Here is a 22,482-nt window from a genome sequence, read left to right on the forward strand (position 1 = left end):
TGTCTCTAGATAGCGGAATTGAAGTAAAACAAAGTCCAAATAAACATAGGCATACATCAAGATGGATTTCAATGCCTTGAACAATTAAAAATTATAAAATATTTTTTACCATTAGAATAAAATAGTTGAAATCAAATATTTTATAAATTGTTAAATTAAACCATAATGCTTAAAACATTAAAACAATATAACTGTTTTCAGATATAAATTGTTGTCTATAAATAACTATTATAAATTTATTCTTACTGCTATTAATTCGAAGTGTAAATAGTGATATAATTATATTTATATTTGTTACAAAGGTCAACATATTTTGCTTTAAAGTAAACTCTTTGTGGAGTTGTTTACCTAAAGGTCAATTAAATGTAGAAATTTACTCAGTATCTTGAATAAAATGAACATATTGGAAAAATTTTCCACTTTGTGTGTTTTCTTAAAGCTAAATTTGATTAAATTTACATTATTAGTACCTATGCTTTGCAATTTTATCAGTAAAACATTTATAATGTTCCTACATGTAAGGTTAATTTAAATCTGCATAAAAAATGAAACCTAAAATAATGCTGATTCTTTTTGGTTCCATTCTTGCTCAATGTTTATTCACTGGCGTAACACATGCTAAGGAATGGTTTGCTTTTATACTGAAAAATTTATGCAATTATAATTTGTTTTATTATAAAAATATTTAGATTCAATACTTCGCAACTGAGAAACTCATTTGTAGGAACAACCTTTATGTTTTCTTATAAATGGACAGGAAAAATAAAAAAAGGCTGAACAATTTCTAACAATAACAGCAAGAAACTCACCAAATATGAATGTATGTCTAAATAGAACCATGAAATCTGCTTGTATGTGGGTTATATTAAACCAAATTTTGAACAGATTATTCAAATCTAATTAATCTTTGATTTGATATTGCTCTCCCATGTAAAAATAGAAAACAGATAATATAAGTACCCTAGTCATGAGGGCTAAATTCTTGGGTGATTGGTTTCTTTTATCGGCGTAGATGTGGTGCCATCTGGTAGGCTGCAGTTTCTTAGTTGCAGGGCAATACTGCGCCTAAAATGTTACCCCGTATTATTAATGTAAGAGTCAGTTCTAACGACAGCCTAAGGGTTGGCGACGTTTACGTGAAATGTTGCCAAGGAAATGAATTATTTCCATGTTATGTATCTCTCTCAATTATTTTAAATCGAAGAATGTATTCTTAATGAATAGGATACAATTATAGCCACCTTTAAAGAAATTCTACATCAAATCTATTTTCATATACGTATTCTCAAGGGACTGTGTGATTTGCTTTTGAGCTTTAAAAGTTCTTTGGGCGATTTTCAATTCCCTTGAATCTGTGATTACCAGGTTTTTCCTATTCCACACAGCTTGATTTAATGAACTTTAATCACGTTTAATATGTGACAGGGTACGCTGTTTAGGTGCCCCTTGGGCTTTTGTTTTTTGGGCACAGATTGCACGATTGTGGAGTTTGTGTTTATTGTAGCAGTGCTCGAGTAAGCTTCACATTGTGTCTTTTATACGGCTAAAGCAACGAGCGTGCAAGTATGCATTGGCCTTGGGTATATAAACTTGAGTATATGGCCTTGGGCAAAAGTGCATTGGCATTGGTCTTAGTATAGTTTTATTCTCACACACTACAAGATAATCTGAAGTTAGACGTAGAGAGGAAAGGTTTTCCTTTGCGACCCTGCCCACCCTACCCATATCTAGATATTTCAGGTGTTTGGAGGCATGTTAAATTTATCTTTCTTTTCTTCGTGCATTAGTTAATGGCCATATGGCTTGCAATTTTTGCATGAACAAGGTGTTGCTTGTCGGCGGAAGAAGGCCATTGTTCTTCTTCTCAACCCCCTCAAAAACTGTTGGGTTTTTATTTATGGCTGTCTTTGCGATTGGCGCACTGACAGCCCAAAAATAAATGATCCAAATGACGAGAGAGCACCTCATTCAGTCTTGATTGATAATTGGTAAAATATTCTGTGGACCATCTTACCCTTATTTGCTAACGGTTTTTGTTTGGTAACCTGGAACAAATATTAATATTAGTTATGCATGGAAAGACCTTAAACCTTTAAACCTAGGATGGTTACAGTTGTTTTCCCATATAAGTCATCCAAACAGTCACTGCACCTTTTATATATTTCTTCGATGCAGTGTTCTTTGATGCAGCAATTACCATGAGAATGGCCTCTTGTTTTTCCAGATGCAGCTGTCTCAAGAGACAACACGTCAGATTCTAATTTTGACGCATCGTTGCTGCAAATTCTTCTCGAAGAGATCAGAAATTTGAGGGTTCAACTCCAGAAAAGCGCCGAAGCAAACATTGCATTGAAAGATAAGCTGGAGGAGCAGCTGGGGAGGTCGCTCAATTCATCAGGTAAGATTTCCCATTCGTCACTTCTCTACAGATTACGGCATCTGAAAAATCTATTTGCCCCCTGATGTGTCTACAAGGCTTTCGTCTATTCAAACTGAACATCTTTCTCGCGTAATCAAGGTTATTTTCATCATCAGGGCAAATTTAAAGCTTTTTTATACTATATTTTCTGAAATCCACAATCTTTCTGAAATCCATATATTTGTCTTCCAAAGGGTTCAGTTCTCCAGCAAACCCGACATTGGAGCCTAGGCCCAATTCTGAGGACGGAAAAGGCGGAACTGTGAGACGAGCGTTGTTCTCGACAATACCCCTTAATGATGGAGTCCTTAATGACCAGGCTTTTAACCAGCCCGGAAATGTGCGACCCAGATATCTGTCACAAGAAACACCAACAAAAGAAAATGGTATTCATTTTTGTTTTATTATCAACTTAATTTTTTTGTTTTATTAACTGGTATTTATTATATTTTTTGAATTAAGACATGGTGGCACAAATTTTGAGTAGCAAGGATTTTCTCTCCTTGTCTACAAAAAAATACCTGGATATATATAATTTTCATTTTGTTTTTCCACATCGCGAGAACACAGCTGAAAAAATTAGATATTCTCTGTTAAAAATCTGTAATGGCAATGCTATTTTGATGAATTAATTTGATACTATCCCAGCATTCTCTAATTTATAATTTTTTCTCAAGGTTCGCCGGCCTCGAAGTCGAAATTCCTATCACAGTCAAGTTTAGCTGCGATTGTTGATGACGCTGCGAATGAGCAAATGTTTATACGCGGAAAGCTCGAAGATTACGTCATACTTAAAAATAAACTCGCAAACTGCTGTCAACGCATTATGCTGATGCAGGACGTGCATGAGATTATACAGTCCCAGAGGAACATCACAGCCAACCAGGTGAATACTAATCAACATTGAGTTGAGTTTCTGGATATCGTAAAATTCGCCGTTATAATTGATGGTTGAGATCTTATGTTTCAATTGTTGTGGTGAGGAGTTCTAAAAACTGCTCACCAATAAATTTTTTTTTGATAAAATGCATGCCAGCTATTTTTCGATATTTGTATCACCACAATTGGCATTTGTCAAAGTGTTTCTGATATAGTTTTTATGTTGTCTGTAAATCTTTTATTTGTTTGCTTGATGATATTTAATTCATTGGCTTATAATGTGCTTATTCAAATTTAATTATATGCTTGCTAAGAATTCAAACCCTATTATCTTGATCAACCTGATGAACGCTAAAGATAAACTAGTGCAATTATGTTTTTTTCTACTGCGAATAAATACAACGGTAAATGTTTCAATCAAATCAACAAATTAAAGGTTTTCATCATGGTTTTGTTATTTAACAAGTTAGCTTTTTTATTTACAGATGACCGAGTTGCGGGATGAGCTGGACAGGCTCTCTATCGACCTTGGCAAATGCAGAAAACTAGTTGATTTGATGAGACCTGAAGAAAATGGGAAGAAAGAAGATATTCCTGACAATTCAATGCTACTTGAGGTGCCAGCATTCTTCTACTCCTTTGAATAATTCCACATGAACTACCTAAATCTGCGCCTCCATTAACGTTCTTGCGATGACTTCTTTTGTCATCTAAAAGGCTTCCTGTTTTAGATTAATTGTCTTTTCGGGGTGAAATAAACTGTATTCTTTGTTTACTTGTTCTGTCATACATATGATTGCAACTTTAAAATGGCAACCCTTTTTTTGACTTGCCCCTATTACATGAAATTTGTTCCTTTCCTGAGGAACTGCGTCATGATAAATAGGCCGTCTTTTTACCATGACGCATGAATAGGCCGTCTTTTTATCATGATTTTATCTAGGGGTTATTTTCTTTCGGCGTGATTGTTGCAGTTCCATATGATATTGGCATCCATTGTTGACAGTTTGCTATTGAAGGAAGCTGTTTTGTAAATCAGTACGAGCTGTGTTCTTTTGATCAGGGGTAGGCCTACCAAAAGCACTGCAGCACGAAAATCATGACTCAGCATTATTGGGTATACCCTCTCCTTTTATCAGGACTCAATGCCTTTAAACACGATACATGTCATAGCATGCCTAATATGAAGATTTTTCTTTGAAATGCTATGTTGATTCTTTCTACATCGTATTCTTCCTACTACTTCCTACTTCCTACACAATTTTGTGTAGTGATTCATATTAATGTTCTACATTTTATATAGCAAGTATTTTGCAGCTTTGTTTCAATTGTTAACCTAATGGATCAGCAGCAGACAGCACCGAAAGTGTTGCAGCAAGGGGATTCATTTTCACTCCGTTTTAAGTCACCCATATCCAAGAAATTCATGATGGCTTAGTTAAAATCTTTTACTGTAATGCTGGAAAACCGAGATTGTTGTATCAAAACATACATTACACCCAGTTTCATTTATGCGGAATTACTCCTGATAGCTTGAAAGTTGAATAAATTGTCCTATTTTAGAATCGGCAACTGAAATCAGAAATAAATAACCTCAAGAAACGCCTTTCCTATCAAGACAAATTGATCAAGTCATCTCTGCACCGCCTTGAGGTAAACATTTCTAGCTCTCTAAATTTCTTCCCTCTTTTCCTTTTTTTCTTATTTTCTTGTTGATATCAATTGATAGCTGTTTCCAGACAACAAAATTATCATTTTAATACACTTTGATAGACTTTGATGGAAGTAAACGATTCATTACTGGGTAGAAAAAATGGTATTAATAAATATTAATGTAGAAACTTTAGTTTATTTTCGCTAATTGAAAAAGTTAATTTTTATGGATAAGGTTGTAATATTGCATTTCCTTGGTGCAATATTCTTTGTACTAGTCATTTACCAAATGTTTTGCATTAATAGGTAAGTCCTAGGTGCCAGTATCAATTTATTTTACATTGTATCGATTACTTAACTCAAAATATATCTATTACATTGTGCATATTCAATGTATCAATTAATTAGTTGAAGTTATCAACAGCATATCTCTACATTTTGAAAGACTTTGATTTCGTAAAATGTGGACTCATTTAAAGCCCTGTACATTGCTTTAAGATGTTGATTTGGTGTTCTTTGAATAAGGTAATTTTTAAGGAACAAAACACGCGTTACAATGGACAATTTTGGTGAATATGACAACGATTTGGTTTATGAATTCAAGGATTAATTGTCAATTTCGACCTTTTGACATGCTAACTTTAATCTTCCATTCAACTGCCAGTATGGCGACAAATCCGTTGCTATCCTAACTTCTTTAAAAACGAAGACAAAATAATATTCACGCTATTTTTTTATAGGAATCAAACAAGGTTAAAGGTGATTTGGAGCATCAAATACTAGAGAAACGTAAGCATCAAATACGAGTTTAATTTACAAAAAAAACCTGCCAGGAACAGTTTCTACGCAAAACAATCAGAAAGACACCATAATACTATTGTTTTCAATCAACAATCGAATAAATGAACCTCAAAAGTTGTTTGGAATTTTGAATGGTAGGAATTGATCATGAAGGAAATATGGGAGTCAAAATTAGTTCCCATCTTGCTTGAGATCAATCCATATTTCATTGTAACTATGTCCTTTTGTTTCATTTTACCATAAGAATTACTTCTATGCCTAGGTATTGTCCAAGTACACTTGCGTAAAATAATTTTATTCTTTTTTGGAGTTAATTTTAGTTGATTCAATTGTTAAAAAAACAATTGTACGATTTGTGTTCATTGTTATTTAGTTTTTACAGCAAAATAAACAGGCAAAGCTCATATGGTAAAATTCTTAGTAAATTTACTATTCCTGTTTTAAATGGCAAAGCATTTGAAAATGGCTTTGAAGAAACAAACATTTCTCAACATACTACTGAAAGCTTTTTCGTCTGAAACTCTTCAGAGTATGAAACGTCATAATAAGGGTCCAAATGAATTTTTTTTCATACAAATTATTATATGTTATAATTATTAGCTTGTTTGTATCTTTTCTCGTACTTAGTTTGTAATTTATTAAATTATTTAATATATTGTATAATGGTATTAAGATGAAAATATTGTATAAAGTGAGCTTTTAAAATATTAACATTAAATTTGTTTTATTTTCCAGTGAAAACAACTCATGGAACAATGATCAAAGCAAGCCAGAATTTGGAGGTAATTGTTTTCAATTTCATTCTCGTTATTTTGACTTTGAATTTCTCAGAGCAACAGTTAATTATCTACTTTGGTCCACCGTGAAAGGATACAGCTTGCACGTGGCTTGTTTATGGTTCTAGCAAACAAAACTAACTTTCTCAGAAAATCACATAAAATATTGTTTTTGGTAAAATGCTCGGCACATTTTCCCGGACTTGAATTTTTTAATTACAGCAGCAGGTTATTTAGAAATTTTGATGACACGGGTACACGGGTTTAATATTATATCTATTTACAATGGTTATATATTATAGGGTACATATTATTTGACGTAACACTGCGAGTTACTACCACAATGCGTGACTAGCGTCATCACAATATCGTAATAGGCATGATTGATTGCTTTGGTATTTATGTCGAGCTTCGGTTTAAAAATTCACGAGTTCAGTTTTGATGTCATTAACTTCTTTGCAAGTTGTTTCCATCAATATCATTTTGACACTGAATATTGTTTATTTTGTTGGTTTAAAACCCGGTTGTATATTTGATGCTGTAATTTGATAAGATGTAACTGCATATATATCGATTTCCCTTAGGTGTAATTAATTGCATCCCTTCACTAAATCTTTTCATAAATTATCAACTTTTTTTTCATAAATTATCAAATAATCTTTACATAATCTTTTCATTAGCCATAACGAATTTGTGTGTGTTTGTTGCTGGCATTCTCGACACGTTGCGGTGTTACTTATTTCCTACATTTTTATCGATTTTTCGCCGCAAGAATTCAATCGGAGTCTTGTCGAGCAGCCTGCTCTCGTGGCTTTTCCTTTCTTCATACTTTTCATAAAAGACCGATATTTCTCCATTTGACAAAAACAAGTATTAAAAAACGCAGCGATATTAGGCAACGTAAACAGCTGCTGATATAAACAGTACAACCGTTTATTATGTGTATATTATGTATATTATGTGTTTCTTTGGAGTATGTTATGTGTTTCAAAAATATTCGAGGCTTTTTTCTTTTATTAAATTTTCTTTTGCAGGACAAGATTGTTAAATCAAAGACGCCACCGAAACAAGCAAGACCTCCGATATCATTATCCTCAACTAACTCCAACTAATATAGGTGAACAAAAACTGTTGTGCCAAAAAACTGTTTATAATTTCAAAACGACGTATCGAATAAAATGGCTTTGTAGATATATTAAAAGTAGTTCCGTGGTCAAACTTTTAGACATAAATTAGAATCGCTTTTTATAAACCTGTAAATTCAATATGGTTGTTATCATTTAACCTAAAATAAAGTTTTTGTTTTATCTTGACTTCATTTTACTGAAACTCAAGTGATCTATGACAATGAATTCTTAAGAATTAAAGATGACGAAACATTTTCAAGTACGAAAAAGTTTATGCCTTTGATTTTCTTTATCAACCGACCACCTATGGCAAAGACATAAAAGATCTTTCTCAGATTGCATGGCCTATGGCAAAGACATAAAAGAACTTTCTCAATGTATGCCCAATTACTGTCTCTACATCAAATTAAATGTTTAATAGATTTGGAAACTTCACGGAGATTATATTGTGAAAAATATCCCTAAACTGATTTCAGGGCCAAATGATTTTAGGACCAACTGATTTCAGGACCAACTGATTTCAGGACCAACTGATTTCTGTACTTGTTCCATTTAAAAAGATCTGTTCGATTCAAAGTCATAAGTAAAAATTCAATTTGAGGTGAAATTCTGGCTTCTAGAATGACGCTGTTGACAGAACAAATGATCTATTTTTTCATAAAACTTTAAACTGTTTGAGGGCAGGCATAAAAAGAAAGACGTTTTCAAGACAAACTTCCATGTTTCGATCCACAGCAGGATAAATATCTCTTCTAACTTGAAGTTTTCGATCTATGATTTGACACTTGATACTCTTAAGAGTGTCTTGAAAAGTTTGTATGTTTGAAAAGTTTCCAATTTGTCAAGCAAGCTCTTTCCTTTATGAGTAACCTTTTCTTAAGAATTTGAAGAGCTGCTACAAATGGCAATAGAGTATTCATTTAATCAAATGTTGCTGCCAAGAAATGATTAGTTGGCAAAATTGTCATTTATCAACTCACAAGAAGACATTTTCTAGAAGACGTTTCAAGAAGACTAGAATGACAGTGACGGAAGCTATATCGATGTTAAATAACATTAAGCATGCAGATTCAACAAAGTATTACAATGTGCGTGTGAATAAAGGAAAGGCCACGATAGCAGGCTGCTCGACGGACTCCAAAGGAATTCTTGCGGTGAAACATTGATGAAATCGCTGAAAGATCCGCGATAAGCAAGTATGGTACAAGAAACAAGACTGATCTCCAAATCCCAAGGCTAAATTTAGACTTCAGTAGAAGAATTTTAATCACATTGGTCTAAAAACCTGGAATTCTATCCCAAAACACATAAGAGAGTCCAATACAATAACACTGTTTAAGAATGGACTAAAAGTCATTTCCTAAGCTGAAGAAAAACATTTCCACAAGAATCCATGGAAGAACAGTACTGGTTTTTATATCTGTTTATTTAAATTATCAACTGTATTAGTTAACTTTTATTTGTAATTAGGATTTTCATAATTGACACTGAATGAATGTCGTGATTAGATAATTATTTAAAAAATTTAGTAAATAAGTAACACCACAACACGACGAGAATGAACAACAACAAACACACGTAAGCCAGTTATGGCTAATATTTAGCCCCGGCATACGGGGCTTCATCAAAGCAAAAAACATTACCAACAATACCAGGAAGTATAAACTGTCTACAGACAGCCTGATCTTCAGGGTTGGGACTTGCTGACAAGGGTTTGCGCAAAGTGAATCCAAAGCCGTCAGTCATTGAAGAGCCCTTTACTGTCTTGAAAACTTACCTATTTATTTGCTAAAAATTGTTAACTAATTATAGACCTCTTTCATTGTCGACAAACAAAACCCAAGTCATTTTCCATGCAAGCATATGTTCATAGGGTTTTGCAAAAGAAATGAACCTACTTTAGGTTTTATAGAGAAAAATCCCAAAAACATTTTCCTGATAAAATTTGCAGAGAAAGTCATCTCATAAACTGATATTGTGGCTTACAAAGAACATTTGAATAATACAAAATGCCTACTTGCAAGATGAGCACATAAAGATTTTAAAGGTAACACCCTTTTATGGGAATACAAATCAGTGCCTTATCTAAACGTGTTTCCCCACTAATAGTTGCTTGGGATTTGATAAAGTGGTCTGGGAAAAGCAAAATTATTGCCAGTTTCGTTTTTGTTCAACTAGGTAAAAACTGACATTTTCCAAAAGGTTCCCTTTTCTTAAATCTTCTACACGATGAATAATTGATAAGAGTTAATTTTAGACCTTCTTGAAAAGGGGTTGCTATCATAACCTAAAATGACAACCATCTGGCATTGATATCTTAGTTCGAGCCTTTTCATTCATTTTTCTGAGATAATTAGACATGTTTAGAATTGTTACCGGAGCTTCTTGGATTTCGCTGGTTCAAATAAGAAGAGAGACAGAATTGCAAAACCAACTTATCGTGTTGTGCTTAAAATCAACACTAGCCTAAGCGATGTTGAGTTGATTTAAAATAGGAGAAGAGCGGCAAGAAGAAGAAGTAGTATCAAAAGCATTGTTGAGGCTGGCACTGATAAAGATCTGGCACGTAAAAGAAGAAGAGACGAGATAGACAAAGATTCATCTTTTGAAAACGTTGGCAGCAAAGGAAGAGAAAAGTAAGCTATCCTGGGGTTGTTGAAATATATATGTAGTGTGATCACATGACATCAATATGTGCAAGAACTGGTAGGGAAGTAAGGAAAACATACATGGATATGTATTTGCAATCGCCATGCACGCCTCGTCTTGCAGTGCAGAACGTTTGGACGATTTGCTACAACCATCATTAATCGCAGATGGTACGATAATCATAGCCAGATAGGCAAGGCAAACAAGGAAATATATGGAAGAATTGGTGGGCATATGTTCGTAGTGTTCAATGTTGCTTGATGTATTGCTCTCAGTGATTGGTCTCGGTAATCTCGTGGAATTCCCTTTCAGCAAAGGGACTTCTTGCAGACTAATGGAATAACCAAACAAATTAAGGTGTCTACAACATGGAAGCCACTCAGAAAAGCTTGGTTTCATTGTCAATACAGACATGCACAAGATGAATGATGAATTGAGCAACTGGATTACAATACCTCTCGAACTGATTGGCCCCTTGATCGAAATCAAATCCACAAAAAACGAAGGCGCGGCCAGATCCATGTAGAAATTTGTGCTCTTGGAAAATACCCTTAAATTAGGCGCTGATTGAAATTCAATAGAGGAAGATACTTTTTCATCACGATTCAGCTTATGGTAAAGATAACAAGAACCGTAGCTCAACCAATCTTAGATTTATCGACAGCTTCAAACGCAAGAGATACAGATTGATATAATGCTAACATATATTTCTCTATTATCATTTTTTAACGCTTTTCAGAACTAACGATTTGTCCTTCAAATGACAAGAGCCTCGAACATGGTTTGGTACATTTTGGTTGTCAGGAATGCTTGAGAATAGGGTGTGGAAGAAGAGCAAGGAACCATTTAGTTCTGATTCATGTAACTGAGCTATGATAAATGCAACGCAACGCAACAGAGCTTTTACTGTCCGAATAGACATTAGCTAAAAACAGAGCTGTGCGTTTAAGTTTAAACCAACGAATACTATAGGCACGTTTTATTCATCATTTGAGCGTGTTTGATCGAGTTTAACTGAAACTTGCTAAACGACTCGTTAGTTTGTTTCATAAAATCTAAAAATTCACTTTCGAGAGTGCATGAAATAGGCAACGTATGAATAACATCGTTTTCTTGCGATTTTCCGTCCAAAATCTCACCTCTTAACACGAGCAGTTTCTTCAAATATTCAATTAAAGAACTGTTCGGCTTGTTCAAGCCCTGGCATATCAACAGTCTAGAAGCACGCCAGGATTTTGGCTTCAAGATCCCTATGCGACTAAACTGTCGTGTGCAAATATACACAATCCCAGCATTATAATTCGTGAAAATGTCACCGATTTGGCAAATTAGCATGCCTCCTTCTTTTAGCAAACTTAAACCAAGGGCTAAAACTGAACAAAGGGCATCTTTGGAAGTTTCACCACCAAGGACTTCGTTAGATTCGTAAGCAGATGAAAACAGCAAATCAATGGTCTTGTCGTTGCTGTTGTTCGTAATACCAATCATTTCTGTAACTGTTTTAACAAGTTGCGAACTCTTGTCACTGCTCTTGGATGTTGGAGTTGTGTTGCGACTTAATGAAGTGACAGAAACGCATTCACTTTGTCTTAACGGTGCCAGTTCGACTGTATCAATGGTGACTTTGCAGCTGTCTTCGTAGTTGATATTTAGGGCGCAGGGCGCACTGTATGTACTTAGATGCAGCAATTCTTCCAATTCTTTCACGACTGCTGCATCTCTGAAGAACATTTCTATATTCAACGTCTCATGATCTTCCCCAAAAATCACGTTTGACGTCAGACTTAACTGTCTAGCTTCAAACAAATCCTTAATTAAGTAGTTCGAGGCGAATTGAGTACTTGCAACTGTCGAAAACTTCTTACCTAAAATGGGACGCCAGTCAATAATTTCACTTTCTGTGATCTCTTGAAAAATGCCTGAAAACAGATGATAGGTGTACGAATGTGCCCCGACGTCTTCATTTGATCCTAGGAAATGAATGACAGAGAAATATTTCTAACATAAACCAAGATGCCTTTTATTTGACAAAGATAGCTTGTCTCTATAGGTAGGTGGATAAAGTTGATTGCAACAAAATGTGTCATTCTTCGCAAAGAAAGAAATATATTTAGTCATGAAAAGTAACTGAAAAAAATGAAAGTCAAGATCTTTCTTTGTTGACTGGCAATCGGGAAGAAATTGAAAAATTTAGACAAAGGACACAGAAAATATTCTGGATAATTCTTCTCCCTTATTCCTGGCTAAGTTGCGCCTTCAATATTCTGCGAGGCACACAACAAAAGATCAGGACATACCGTACGCTTAAAGCTTATATAAAATTTTATTACCGTCTAAATTGGCTCGCTCGAGCCATGTAGACCTCTTCTGCTGTAATCTTTCGTAGAAGTTGCCAGAAGTGAAGTTGTGACTGTGTTCCTTGCAATAAGAGCTTGGAATTTTGTCCGGAGAGGCACCTTTCACGTACGTCACAGTCTGGTTCGAGCCTAGAGGTCGTAAATCGAAATTTTTAACGAACATTTTGCATATGAGATCTTTTTGCCCATTTATAAACTTCTTTCTTTTGCCTGGCAAATGCTGGAAACTGCTGATATTAGAATGGATTGCTTGAATCTGGTGGCGAATGAAAAACTCTTCGCATTCCAGAAGCTTTGACAGGAAGCAATCGGGAATATCTTCAAGAGGAAAAAGGCTCGATGTGAAATCAGATGAATTGGTTCTTTGCATTATAACTTCGTAGAAATTTGTTCCAAGGACATCTAGGCCACGAAAACCGATGCAGACAATGTATACTTCCGAATTCCCAGGTTTGCTTGGACCTTAAAAAGAGTTCCCACCAGCGTTAAAGAGATAAAATGGCAAATAATACAACATAAAATAACTAAAGTTGGCAAATCAACTTTACCCTGAAAACAGACTAAAAAGCATTTAAAGAATCAGAAAAATGCACATTGAAAACACATTAACGAATATAACCATACTTAAAAACTGAATTCTTCAAAGCAAGCACAATTTTTTCACAATTTGATCATAACACAGGTCTAATTATTACTTGTTTCATGAGGTGAAGATTTCACTTCTCAATTCAGAAAAACAGATGCTCAAAATAGGTAGGCTGAATGCCTGAATTCTCTGTCGGGATTCTACAGACACCTTGTATACAAATTCGCAATTAAAAAAAGCATCAAAGAATGTTGATCTTGTTTACGTTGTATTCTTCAATGAATATAAAATTTCGGCAATATGAGATCACAATAAACTAGGATCAAACAAAAACCATTATTTGGATTCTCACGATTACGGTAATAGCGAAGGACCTCTTAAGATTCCACACGCCAAAGAAAAATATCGTGATTTCGAATATCATGTTATGAGCTCTTGTCATAACAAACATCGTGTTTATGAGACATCTCACACTGGTATTTGTCAGCCAAGTTTTTAACGCCGGTAAAATTTCCCCAAATAACTTTCATAATGGCAGCAAAATAATCCCAATTAAGCCAACATTGGATTACATCTATTCTTAGCACCAATGATATCAGTATAGAGAAGCCTTTTTAAATGAGAAAAATGAAGTAGAAACAATAAATGACCCAGACTTTAAACGCAGAAAAAAATAGCCATATGAGAAATAAACAAGGTTTCAAGGCAGAGAATTGAAAAGGATAAAATAAGAGAAGTAACAAGTACTGAAAAGAAATGAATTGAAATATGACATGAAAGTTCACCTGCAGGACTATCAGGAAACGAAATAACACAATTCGTTGATTATCCAAAGCTAAATGACATGGGTATATTTTGTTTTAAGCATCATGCATTAGTTTTTACAAATTGCTACACTTTTGGTTCACTTGGCAGATCAAAAATTGGCAGAAATCCATCTTGGAAGAAATCCAGGTTGGCAGAAATCCATCTAGGCAGAAATCCAGGTTGGCAGAAATCCATCTTGGCAAAAATCCAGTTTGGAAGAAATATAGCTTGACAGAAATAGATCTTGGAAGAAATCCAGGTTGGCAGAAACAAATCTTGGCAGAATTCCATCTTGGCAGAAATCCATCTTGGCAGAAATCCAGATTGGCAGAAATCCAGATTGGCAGAAATCCAGATTGGCATAAATATAGCGTGCCAGAATTAAGCTTATCAGAAACCCAGACTGGCAGAAACCCAGACTAGCAAAAAATTCAGATGGGCAGAAACCAAGGTTGGCAGAAACCCAGCTTGGCAAACAATGTTCTTCATTGTGTTTTATACAGAATAAGGTATTTCTGTTAGTAAAGATGGTGATTTTGACTCCTTGGTCTGCCATTTGTCCAGAGGGCAGATCCTGCGAGAAATCTGACAAAGCTTAGCATTAATGATAGTTTAGGCTGCAACAAGTTTCTCAGGGTTGCTCTATTCAATTAACTGCAAGGTTAGAATTTATGATTAAGATAAAGTTTGATATAGTTATAATAGGGTTGTCCCCATAAAGGGAGAGAAAATTCCAAATTTTAGATCACAGAGCTTCTCTTCTGGGCTTTATTTTGATCACAGAATTTCCCTTCCTTCAAAAAGGAACTCTTAGGTTACATAAATTGCCTATTACCTCTGCATGATCTAAAAAACAGCCACTTTAGTCAAACAGATTTCGTTATAACTCAGCAGAAAATAAGGCAAAACGAATATGAAAGAAGCTTATCAAAGTATCTATTAAAGACTATGTGTAAAGTTTATGTGTGAAGAATATGTGTAAAGTTGTTTATATCTCAGTTGCTTTCTTGGTTTAAATTGTTTGCAAATATATGCAGAGGTGCTGATTCAGTTCTAAGCACTCAATCGGTCTCTGTGTCATCTCCTACACAAAAAGTAATATTTTTTAACCATTTTGCTTTCAGCCAAATTAGCTTGATTTTTGTGTGCACTATCTTTATGTTGAAAAATATGATTAGATTTACATAACCTATCACTTCTGACAAAAAAGTACAAAAATAAAATAAACAGAAATCAGTGAAAAGAAGCAAGCAAAGACCTTAGGACACATTTGGAGAGGATCCATAGCGACAGTCTTTTATCAGATAGTAGAGAATTTAACATTGGTATAAGGTCATTTGGCATGTAGAATTGGAAATAAGGGTAATGATGTTAAAAAGTGGGAAAATATAGGGAAGCAAATAGCTCATTTCCTAGAGAGCTGTTTGCTGCAGATTTTGGACAAAAAGCCAAGAAACTTTTTTTAATGGATGAATGAACCTTAAAATCAAGATTGTGCAACTGAGCACCAGTAAATAACAGAAACTAATAACACTTTTTCGCAAGATGGGAAAAATTTCAAAACTGTTATCAATGATAATAGTAAGAGCTGAACTAATTTGACAATTTTTGTTCTCTCTTTTTCAAGAACCACAAACGTCATAAAACTAACCTGGCTTGCAAAAATGAACTTGTTCAAAAGCAGTGCAGAGCAGATAAACCATTGAAATAGTGAATTCTTCAAGCACAGTAAATGCCTTCATGATAAAATTTCCTCTAGGTGATATAATATTCAGCGCTGTTACAAATTCCCAGTAAAGCAGCTGTGCAACAAGAGATTCTTGCATGTCAGGTTTTTCTGAGCAATCAATACTGCCATCAGCAGTTACCTAAAATAAAAGTAAACAGAAAATCCTCATACTTTCATCCTACTTTTGTATGTGTTTCATAGCTTCAATGAGTGCTTTGGGGGGAAATCACAAGCAATGTAATTTTGAAAAAATGAGCAGAAAAGGATTATAAAAGCTTTTACGTTTTATAGGAGGTCATTTCAAAGTATCCCAAACTCTATATTTAGGAGGGAAAAGATGGATGTGTGGGGTCAAAGGTCCCAGGATAAATTTTAGTGTTCACACCCTCAAAATACTCTGCAAATTTGCTCATTTATGCTCATCCACACCTTCTGAATAATGCTTCTTCAGATAAATTCACTGATGTTTTTTGACAAATGGCACCTGTTATTTTTAAAAAATCTTCATAGAATCTTCACATCTTGGCAAGAAATACAACTGTTCTGTTATTGTATCATTGTATCAGCTTTAAAAGTTCTCATCTGCTTGAGGATTGTTAGTTTTTAGTTCTTAGTGTTGTAAAATTGTTAGTTTTTAGTTCTTAGTGTTGTAATATATCTTGGTTGTAGAGTTTTGTGTATGAATTGTATTTAGGATTGTTTGATAATGAATGAAATGAAATGAAATGCTTTAAGATTATCTAGGGCAGTCTACCTTACCTTCTTGACTCAAAGTGTTTGCCACAGATTGAGCAGTGACAAATTTCAAAGAATGCTCCGGATGCAATAGTGAACTTTTGTTCCCAAATTGCTAAATGACAGCCAATTGGTTACTGCACACCAAAAAATCTCTGCACATCAAAGATACTGCTGAAAGGTTCTTTACTCGATCAACTTGAATTGGTGCCTGTTATCAAACCTCATTAATCTGAGACCAAATAAGTTCCAACTCTACAAGAAACAAAAATCGATAGGGTTTCTTACCAAATCTATTTGAACATTTTCCCTGCAAACTTCTTTCAAGCTCTGCAAATTTTTTAGGCTCATAATATTGCCTGTGAAATCATCGCCAAAGATCCAATTGGGAAGTGTGTTTTTAATAAATCTGTCATCATTTATCATCTCCTGAATGCTGTTGCCTTCATAGTATGGATTGAAAGTTGTTGCTTTCCAGTTTAGTGACAAACCAGGATATCTAATAGCAATATGATGATTCAAACATGTTACGAACGCGCCAGGTGCTTCACAAAGATGAACACTGGTCAGTGTTCCTTCTTTCTTGGCTAAATCTCTTTCTACCAAGTCAAATGTATTAAGAATAGTGCAAAATTTCAGCCAGGCTTGGGTGCATAACTCAGCATTTAAATGTTTCTTACAATACCTTGTGAGATGTCCGCAAAGGTTCATAAAATTTGTATGTGTACGCCATATTTGAATATCAAAATCATTCAATTCTGATTTTGTAAAGTTCAATTCATCTTTCAATTCTTCTTTACGCCGCAAAAATTGATCAAGAAAATGAGTGCGAAATGTTCGGTCGTCCCCACTTTCCTGTTGATCTTTACATTCACTGGAATATTGTAACGTCAATTCAAAACGCTTCCCAAATAATTTGCTCCATTCTGACGCCACAGCAGACATTTCTACTAAAACGTAACTTCAAATTAAGCTCCTGAAACTAGAGGTATTTTCTTGCACTGTAATAAGAACAATAAAGACTCCATTTTGTGGCCTAAGCCTCAAGATGGAAACGAGGCAGCACTTTCATTTTATCTCTTGTCTTCTGTTGAGAATATCGTAGTTATTATTAAATTAATTTTTCTTTTTTCCGTATAAAGCTCTAATTTGTCATTTAGATGTAAAGAGCTTATTTAAGTATTAAATTGTTCTTTAGTTAATTTAATTGATGGTGATGATGACGATGATGATGATCAAAAACAAAAATCGTCGGTTGAGTTATCCATTGGGATAACATTTGATGAGGAGAGCCAAAAATTTCCGAAAAATTCTTTCTGCTGTCACAACCAGGCTAAAATTCTTCAAGTCCTTGATTACACCTCATTTTCCAGTTTTCATCAGTATTGCTTTGTCCTCTTTTTCAAAAATATTGACACGCGTAATGTTCAGGCATTCTGAAATTACACTTGCGTCATTTTTAAGGTTAGAGCGATATTGAAAATTGCTTTGCTAATCTTTGCAGAAGGATTATGTTTCCTATCCTTACGTAAAGTAAATTGCATAAAATGAGACCTAGATCAGACAGAATAGATACTCTAAAAATTGTCTACAACCAGTTTTGTACGCAATGCCAATGAAGAATCAATGGTGGAATTTTTCGGCCTTTTTGGGAGGCAGACATCTGGAACCTCAAGGGTAAGTGACATAATGGTTCTTATATTCAGAAGTTCCTGAATAATGTTAACAATGCACAGACACGCTACAGGATCTCAAAGAAATTCAGTGGCGGAATTTACGGGGATGTGTGGGGTACCCCCCAGGTTTTGCTAAATCGGTTAAAGCTTTTGCCGGTAAATTATGTCATTTGTTATCAAATTTGCTTGATTTGTGGGCATTGCCAACCCCCATCTGAAAAATTAATTTCCGATACAGAAAAAATTAGGCAGCTCTCGCATCTACAGATTTCCCCAAATATATTGAGACCATTGTCCCTTGGTGCACTTTTCCAATTACTCTGGGTAACAGACTCACTCTATATAAAATAAGAGAGTGAGTCTGGTACCCAGGGTATCTTCCAATCGGAAAGGGGCAAAAACACACCATTATTGTAAATAAAGCCCGCACCAAAGGTGATACCAGGGAGCAATGCCCTCTTCAAATATCGAGCAACCCCTAAACTTCCATATAGCTAAACATGTTGATAAATACCTGGGTTTCAATAAAGATTAACTTTGAAAACGTAGAAATATAAAAAAAGAAAGCCACAAAATGCAAAAAATCACTGAGTAGTTTATTATGAGTATCGTAACAAGGGGCTTTTTCATAAAAGAATTCACTTCCTCCAAACACCAACCATTATGACAGCAACCATTTCAACTTCAAAGTGGTCCTTTATCACCACAAGAATCTTAAAGCTTTGGCTTTGCTGCAAAAACACTAGAGGCAAAAGCTCCAGCACCGGCTCTTTATGCTTGCATAAAAGGCGGTAAAAGGTAACTAAATTTGAAACGTGAAACAAGGCAAGACAGTGAAAACTGAATATGTAGGAAGAAATGCTGCAAAATAAAACTCAATTCATCGTTCACTTCATAATGATTCTTTTAAGCCTCTTTAGAGAAAAGCCTCCCTGTGGTGATTGCAATTCTCTTATAAAACAATTTTTTGGTGGTACAAAACTTGAAAATAGCTTTGAAAAAAGCAAACATTTGAGAAAACTAAAGCTTTTCGTCTGACACTCTTCAGAGTTTAAAACGTCAGAACATAGATCGAAAGCTCTACGCTAGGAATTATATATACCCAGTTGTGGATCGAAATAGGCCAATCAGAAACACGAGCAAATGACTGTTGAGTTTGACCAATCAGCACCGCTTCCCTATTGAGAATGTTACCAATGGAGTCCTAAGATGAAAATAAACTCCTTTTGTCTGCACAGTAGTGATTTAGTCAAAAGTCAAAAGTTTTGTTTAGTCAAAATTTCAGTGAAAAGTTTAGTCGTTTGCCACCCTGTTTAGTGTTGTTTGGTCGTGTTGAGTATTGTTGGTCAAAAATGTTTAACGTTGTTCAGTGTTGTTTATCAAATGTTTAGTCGTTTTGCCACCAATTAAACATTTGTTGTAATCGCGCAAGTGCACTAGTTATGGAAATCCAAAGGTTTTCGTCTGTTTTTGTTGGTTTCCCTGTCTTTACGTGACCCAAAAAGCCTTTATGAAACATCTGCATATCTCGTTGTACGCTACTGTGTCTTCTTCAACAGTCAACTTTGTTGTTAATGTGCTAAAAGTCTTTTCTTTCCCCGTCGCTACATCCATTTCTTATTTTTATCCACCGCTTGTGCATGCAACAAATTAAACCAAAAGCATATTCCTATGCAAGATCCCCTACAACCCAACAACGTCATAGACAGCTCGCAATTCAAAGAAGTTTAGTAAAGTTTAGTAAGAGTTTAGTCGCGTTTTTCCACCCTTGTTAAACTTCGCTCAACTTCGCTAAACAAAAGTTGACTGAAATGTTTAGTGAAATGTTTAGTCGTTTTGCCAGGACTCAAGAAGATTTGGTCAGGCATAAATGAAATCATAAGCAAAGTACCTAAAACAAAATCTGATGAAATTTCACTTACTACTGCAAACGGAAGCATACTAAAATATCCGCAACACGTAGCAAATAAATTTAATAGATATTTCACAAATATAACAAGGAAACTGGTAGATAAACTTGGTACCCCGAATCCCACTTTACTGACTACCTAAAAGATTCACCGTCTGAAAGTATTATGCTGCTACAGAAACTGAAGTGCTCGATGAACTAAATAATCTTGACTCAACCAAATCAGCGGGTGCATACGGTATACCTATTTCTTTGATCAAAACTATAAAAAATGAAATAACATGTCACCTGGTGACTCTGATAAATCTCTCTTTTTGTAGTTGCTGCTTTCTGAAATTTTTAAAATATGAAAAAGTAATCAAATTTTTAAAGCTAATTCGAAAAATGGAGTCTCGAATTATTGTCCTGTTTTTGATAAAATTCTCGAAAAACTCATGTATTCCAGATTGAGTGGTTTTATTGAAAAACATAACTTACTGTATCCACATCAATTCGGTTTTCAAAAGCTAAAATCAACTTCCTTTGCTATTCTGGATATTTGTGATAAACTAGTTAATGCTTTAGAGATAAACGTTTTTCTATGTTGCATATTCTTAGATTTTGCTACTGGGCCTTTGATACTGTGAATCACGAAATTTTACTAACTAAACTAGAACACTATGATATACGAGGAGTTGCTCTTAAATGGTTTCGAGCCTACCTAGAAGACAGGACCCAACGAGAAGCAGTTGGGGGCTCGTTATCTGATTCATATTATTACCATCATGGAGTACCCCAGGAAAGCATGTTCGGGCCTCTTCTTTTCTTAATTTATATAAAAAAATTCCTCAGTCATCACATATCACAAGTTTACATCTCTTTGCGGACGACACAAGTTTATTCTATTCTAATAAAAATATTGACCATTTAGAACGAGTCGTTAACTGTGAACTAGCTAAAATTTCGGATTGGTTAATGGCTAATAAATTGACCTTGAATGTTAATAAATCTAATTTTATGATAATAAAACCAAGACAGAAGAAACTCCCGAGAAATATAAATATTAACCTTAACAGTGTGACACTAAAAGAATCGGATTGTGTTAAATAACTACAATCTTGGCAAAAAATGCTGAGACCATTGCAAAAAAAGAAGCTATTTGCAAACCACCCACCCTCTTTCCCCCCGAATCAATGGTGTGATTGGATTGGTAACTAATGCTGTAATTCCCACTTATTCTGTAACCATCCTAAACAACATTGACTACGGGGGGGGGGGGGGAGGGAAAGGGGGTTTAGGTCACCAGCGCACATTTTATGAAGATATAGCACGCGAATTCCCTTTTCGTTCATATGTCTCAACTATTTTGTGCCAAGATTGTAAGTGTTTGTATTGATAAAAACTTAACTTTGAAAATTCACATTGATCATATCACAACTAAAATGGCGAAAAGTATTGGTATTTTGTCGAAGATTAGGCATTTTGCACCAAAATCAACATATTTAATGTACTAATCAACATATTTAATGCTTTTATTTCACCATATATTAACTACGTTATAACCAATTGGGGCGGTGCCTATCCCAGCTCGCTAAATAAACTTGGCAAATGTTTAAAGAAAGCAGTGAAAATTATTACTTTTAAAACGCAAATGGAATCTTCGAAACCAATCCTAAAAAACCTTAAATTGTTGAATTTAGAAGACACGTACCAACTGAAATGTGCCAAATGTATGTTTGAAATATCTAAAGGAAGCTATTCCAGCCTTTATTCACACTTATTTCATCAAGCAGCAAGCATAATATTAATACAAGGAAAGCTAAATCTGGTAAATTTGATACTCCAGCAGTAAGAACTAATTATAAGAAAAACTTCATTACACATTCAGGAATCAAAATTTGGAATAGTATCCCTCAGAATATTTGAAATTCTAGTACAAAGAAATCCTTCACTCAACTGTACAAAAGAATGCTATTCGACAGCTATTAAATGTAAGCTTTTGGGCAAAATGACCCATTGAATCCATGAAAACCTTACTCCGGAACATTTTGCTTTTATTATTCTTAGTTTTATTTTATTTTTCCTTTTAATCTTGATAATATTTTCCGATTTTTGATAAAAGAGTAAAGCAATTCTAGAAAACTTGTGAAAAATTTATTAAGTCTTTATAATTTGGCAATTGTAAATCCTTAACTTTGAATCAGATATTCGGTTCTTAGCTAATCAAAATATTTTACTGAAGGCATATGGCTCGAAAGCTCTACACAGAGTTATTTTCATATGTCCATCACCTCTTCTTGTTAAGTGATTCTTTATTAAAATTTTAAATAATTTTCTTAAAATCGTATATTAAATTTGCATCTTTTTTTCATTAAGTATTATTGTAATTAATTGCTGAGA

At 34.5% G+C, this 22,482-nt stretch overlaps 2 protein-coding genes across 5 annotated transcripts in view; one reads left to right on the forward strand and one right to left on the reverse strand.

Moving 5' to 3' along the window:
• The window catches only part of LOC135694067 (uncharacterized), a 54,536-nt gene extending 45,101 nt beyond the window's left edge, over positions 1-9,435 (forward strand). For 3 of the 4 annotated variants that reach the window (XM_065212723.2, XM_065212724.2, XM_065212725.2), the window contains 8 exons: positions 2,225-2,398; positions 2,614-2,805; positions 3,097-3,305; positions 3,784-3,915; positions 4,862-4,951; positions 5,692-5,740; positions 6,488-6,534; positions 7,563-9,435. In XM_065212723.2, coding sequence (XP_065068795.2) covers positions 2,225-2,398; positions 2,614-2,805; positions 3,097-3,305; positions 3,784-3,915; positions 4,862-4,951; positions 5,692-5,740; positions 6,488-6,534; positions 7,563-7,640 — 971 coding nt within the window. In that variant the 3' untranslated portion in view covers positions 7,641-9,435. The other variant, XM_065212726.2, reaches the window with a different exon arrangement.
• On the reverse strand, positions 8,878-17,560 carry LOC135694070 (cap-specific mRNA (nucleoside-2'-O-)-methyltransferase 2). The gene is made up of 4 exons (XM_065212728.2): positions 16,807-17,560; positions 15,706-15,922; positions 12,635-13,123; positions 8,878-12,274 (listed from the first exon to the last, which is right to left on the reverse strand). Exons 1-4 carry the CDS (start codon positions 17,461-17,463, stop codon positions 11,271-11,273), a joined length of 2,367 nt encoding a protein of 788 aa, XP_065068800.2. The 5' UTR covers positions 17,464-17,560; the 3' UTR covers positions 8,878-11,270.
• Between the last annotated feature and the right edge of the window lie 4,922 nt (positions 17,561-22,482).

Source organism: Rhopilema esculentum, chromosome 11, assembly GCF_057945365.1.
Source record: "Rhopilema esculentum isolate cy_ngs chromosome 11, ASM5794536v1, whole genome shotgun sequence".
NCBI lineage: Eukaryota > Metazoa > Cnidaria > Scyphozoa > Rhizostomeae > Rhizostomatidae > Rhopilema > Rhopilema esculentum.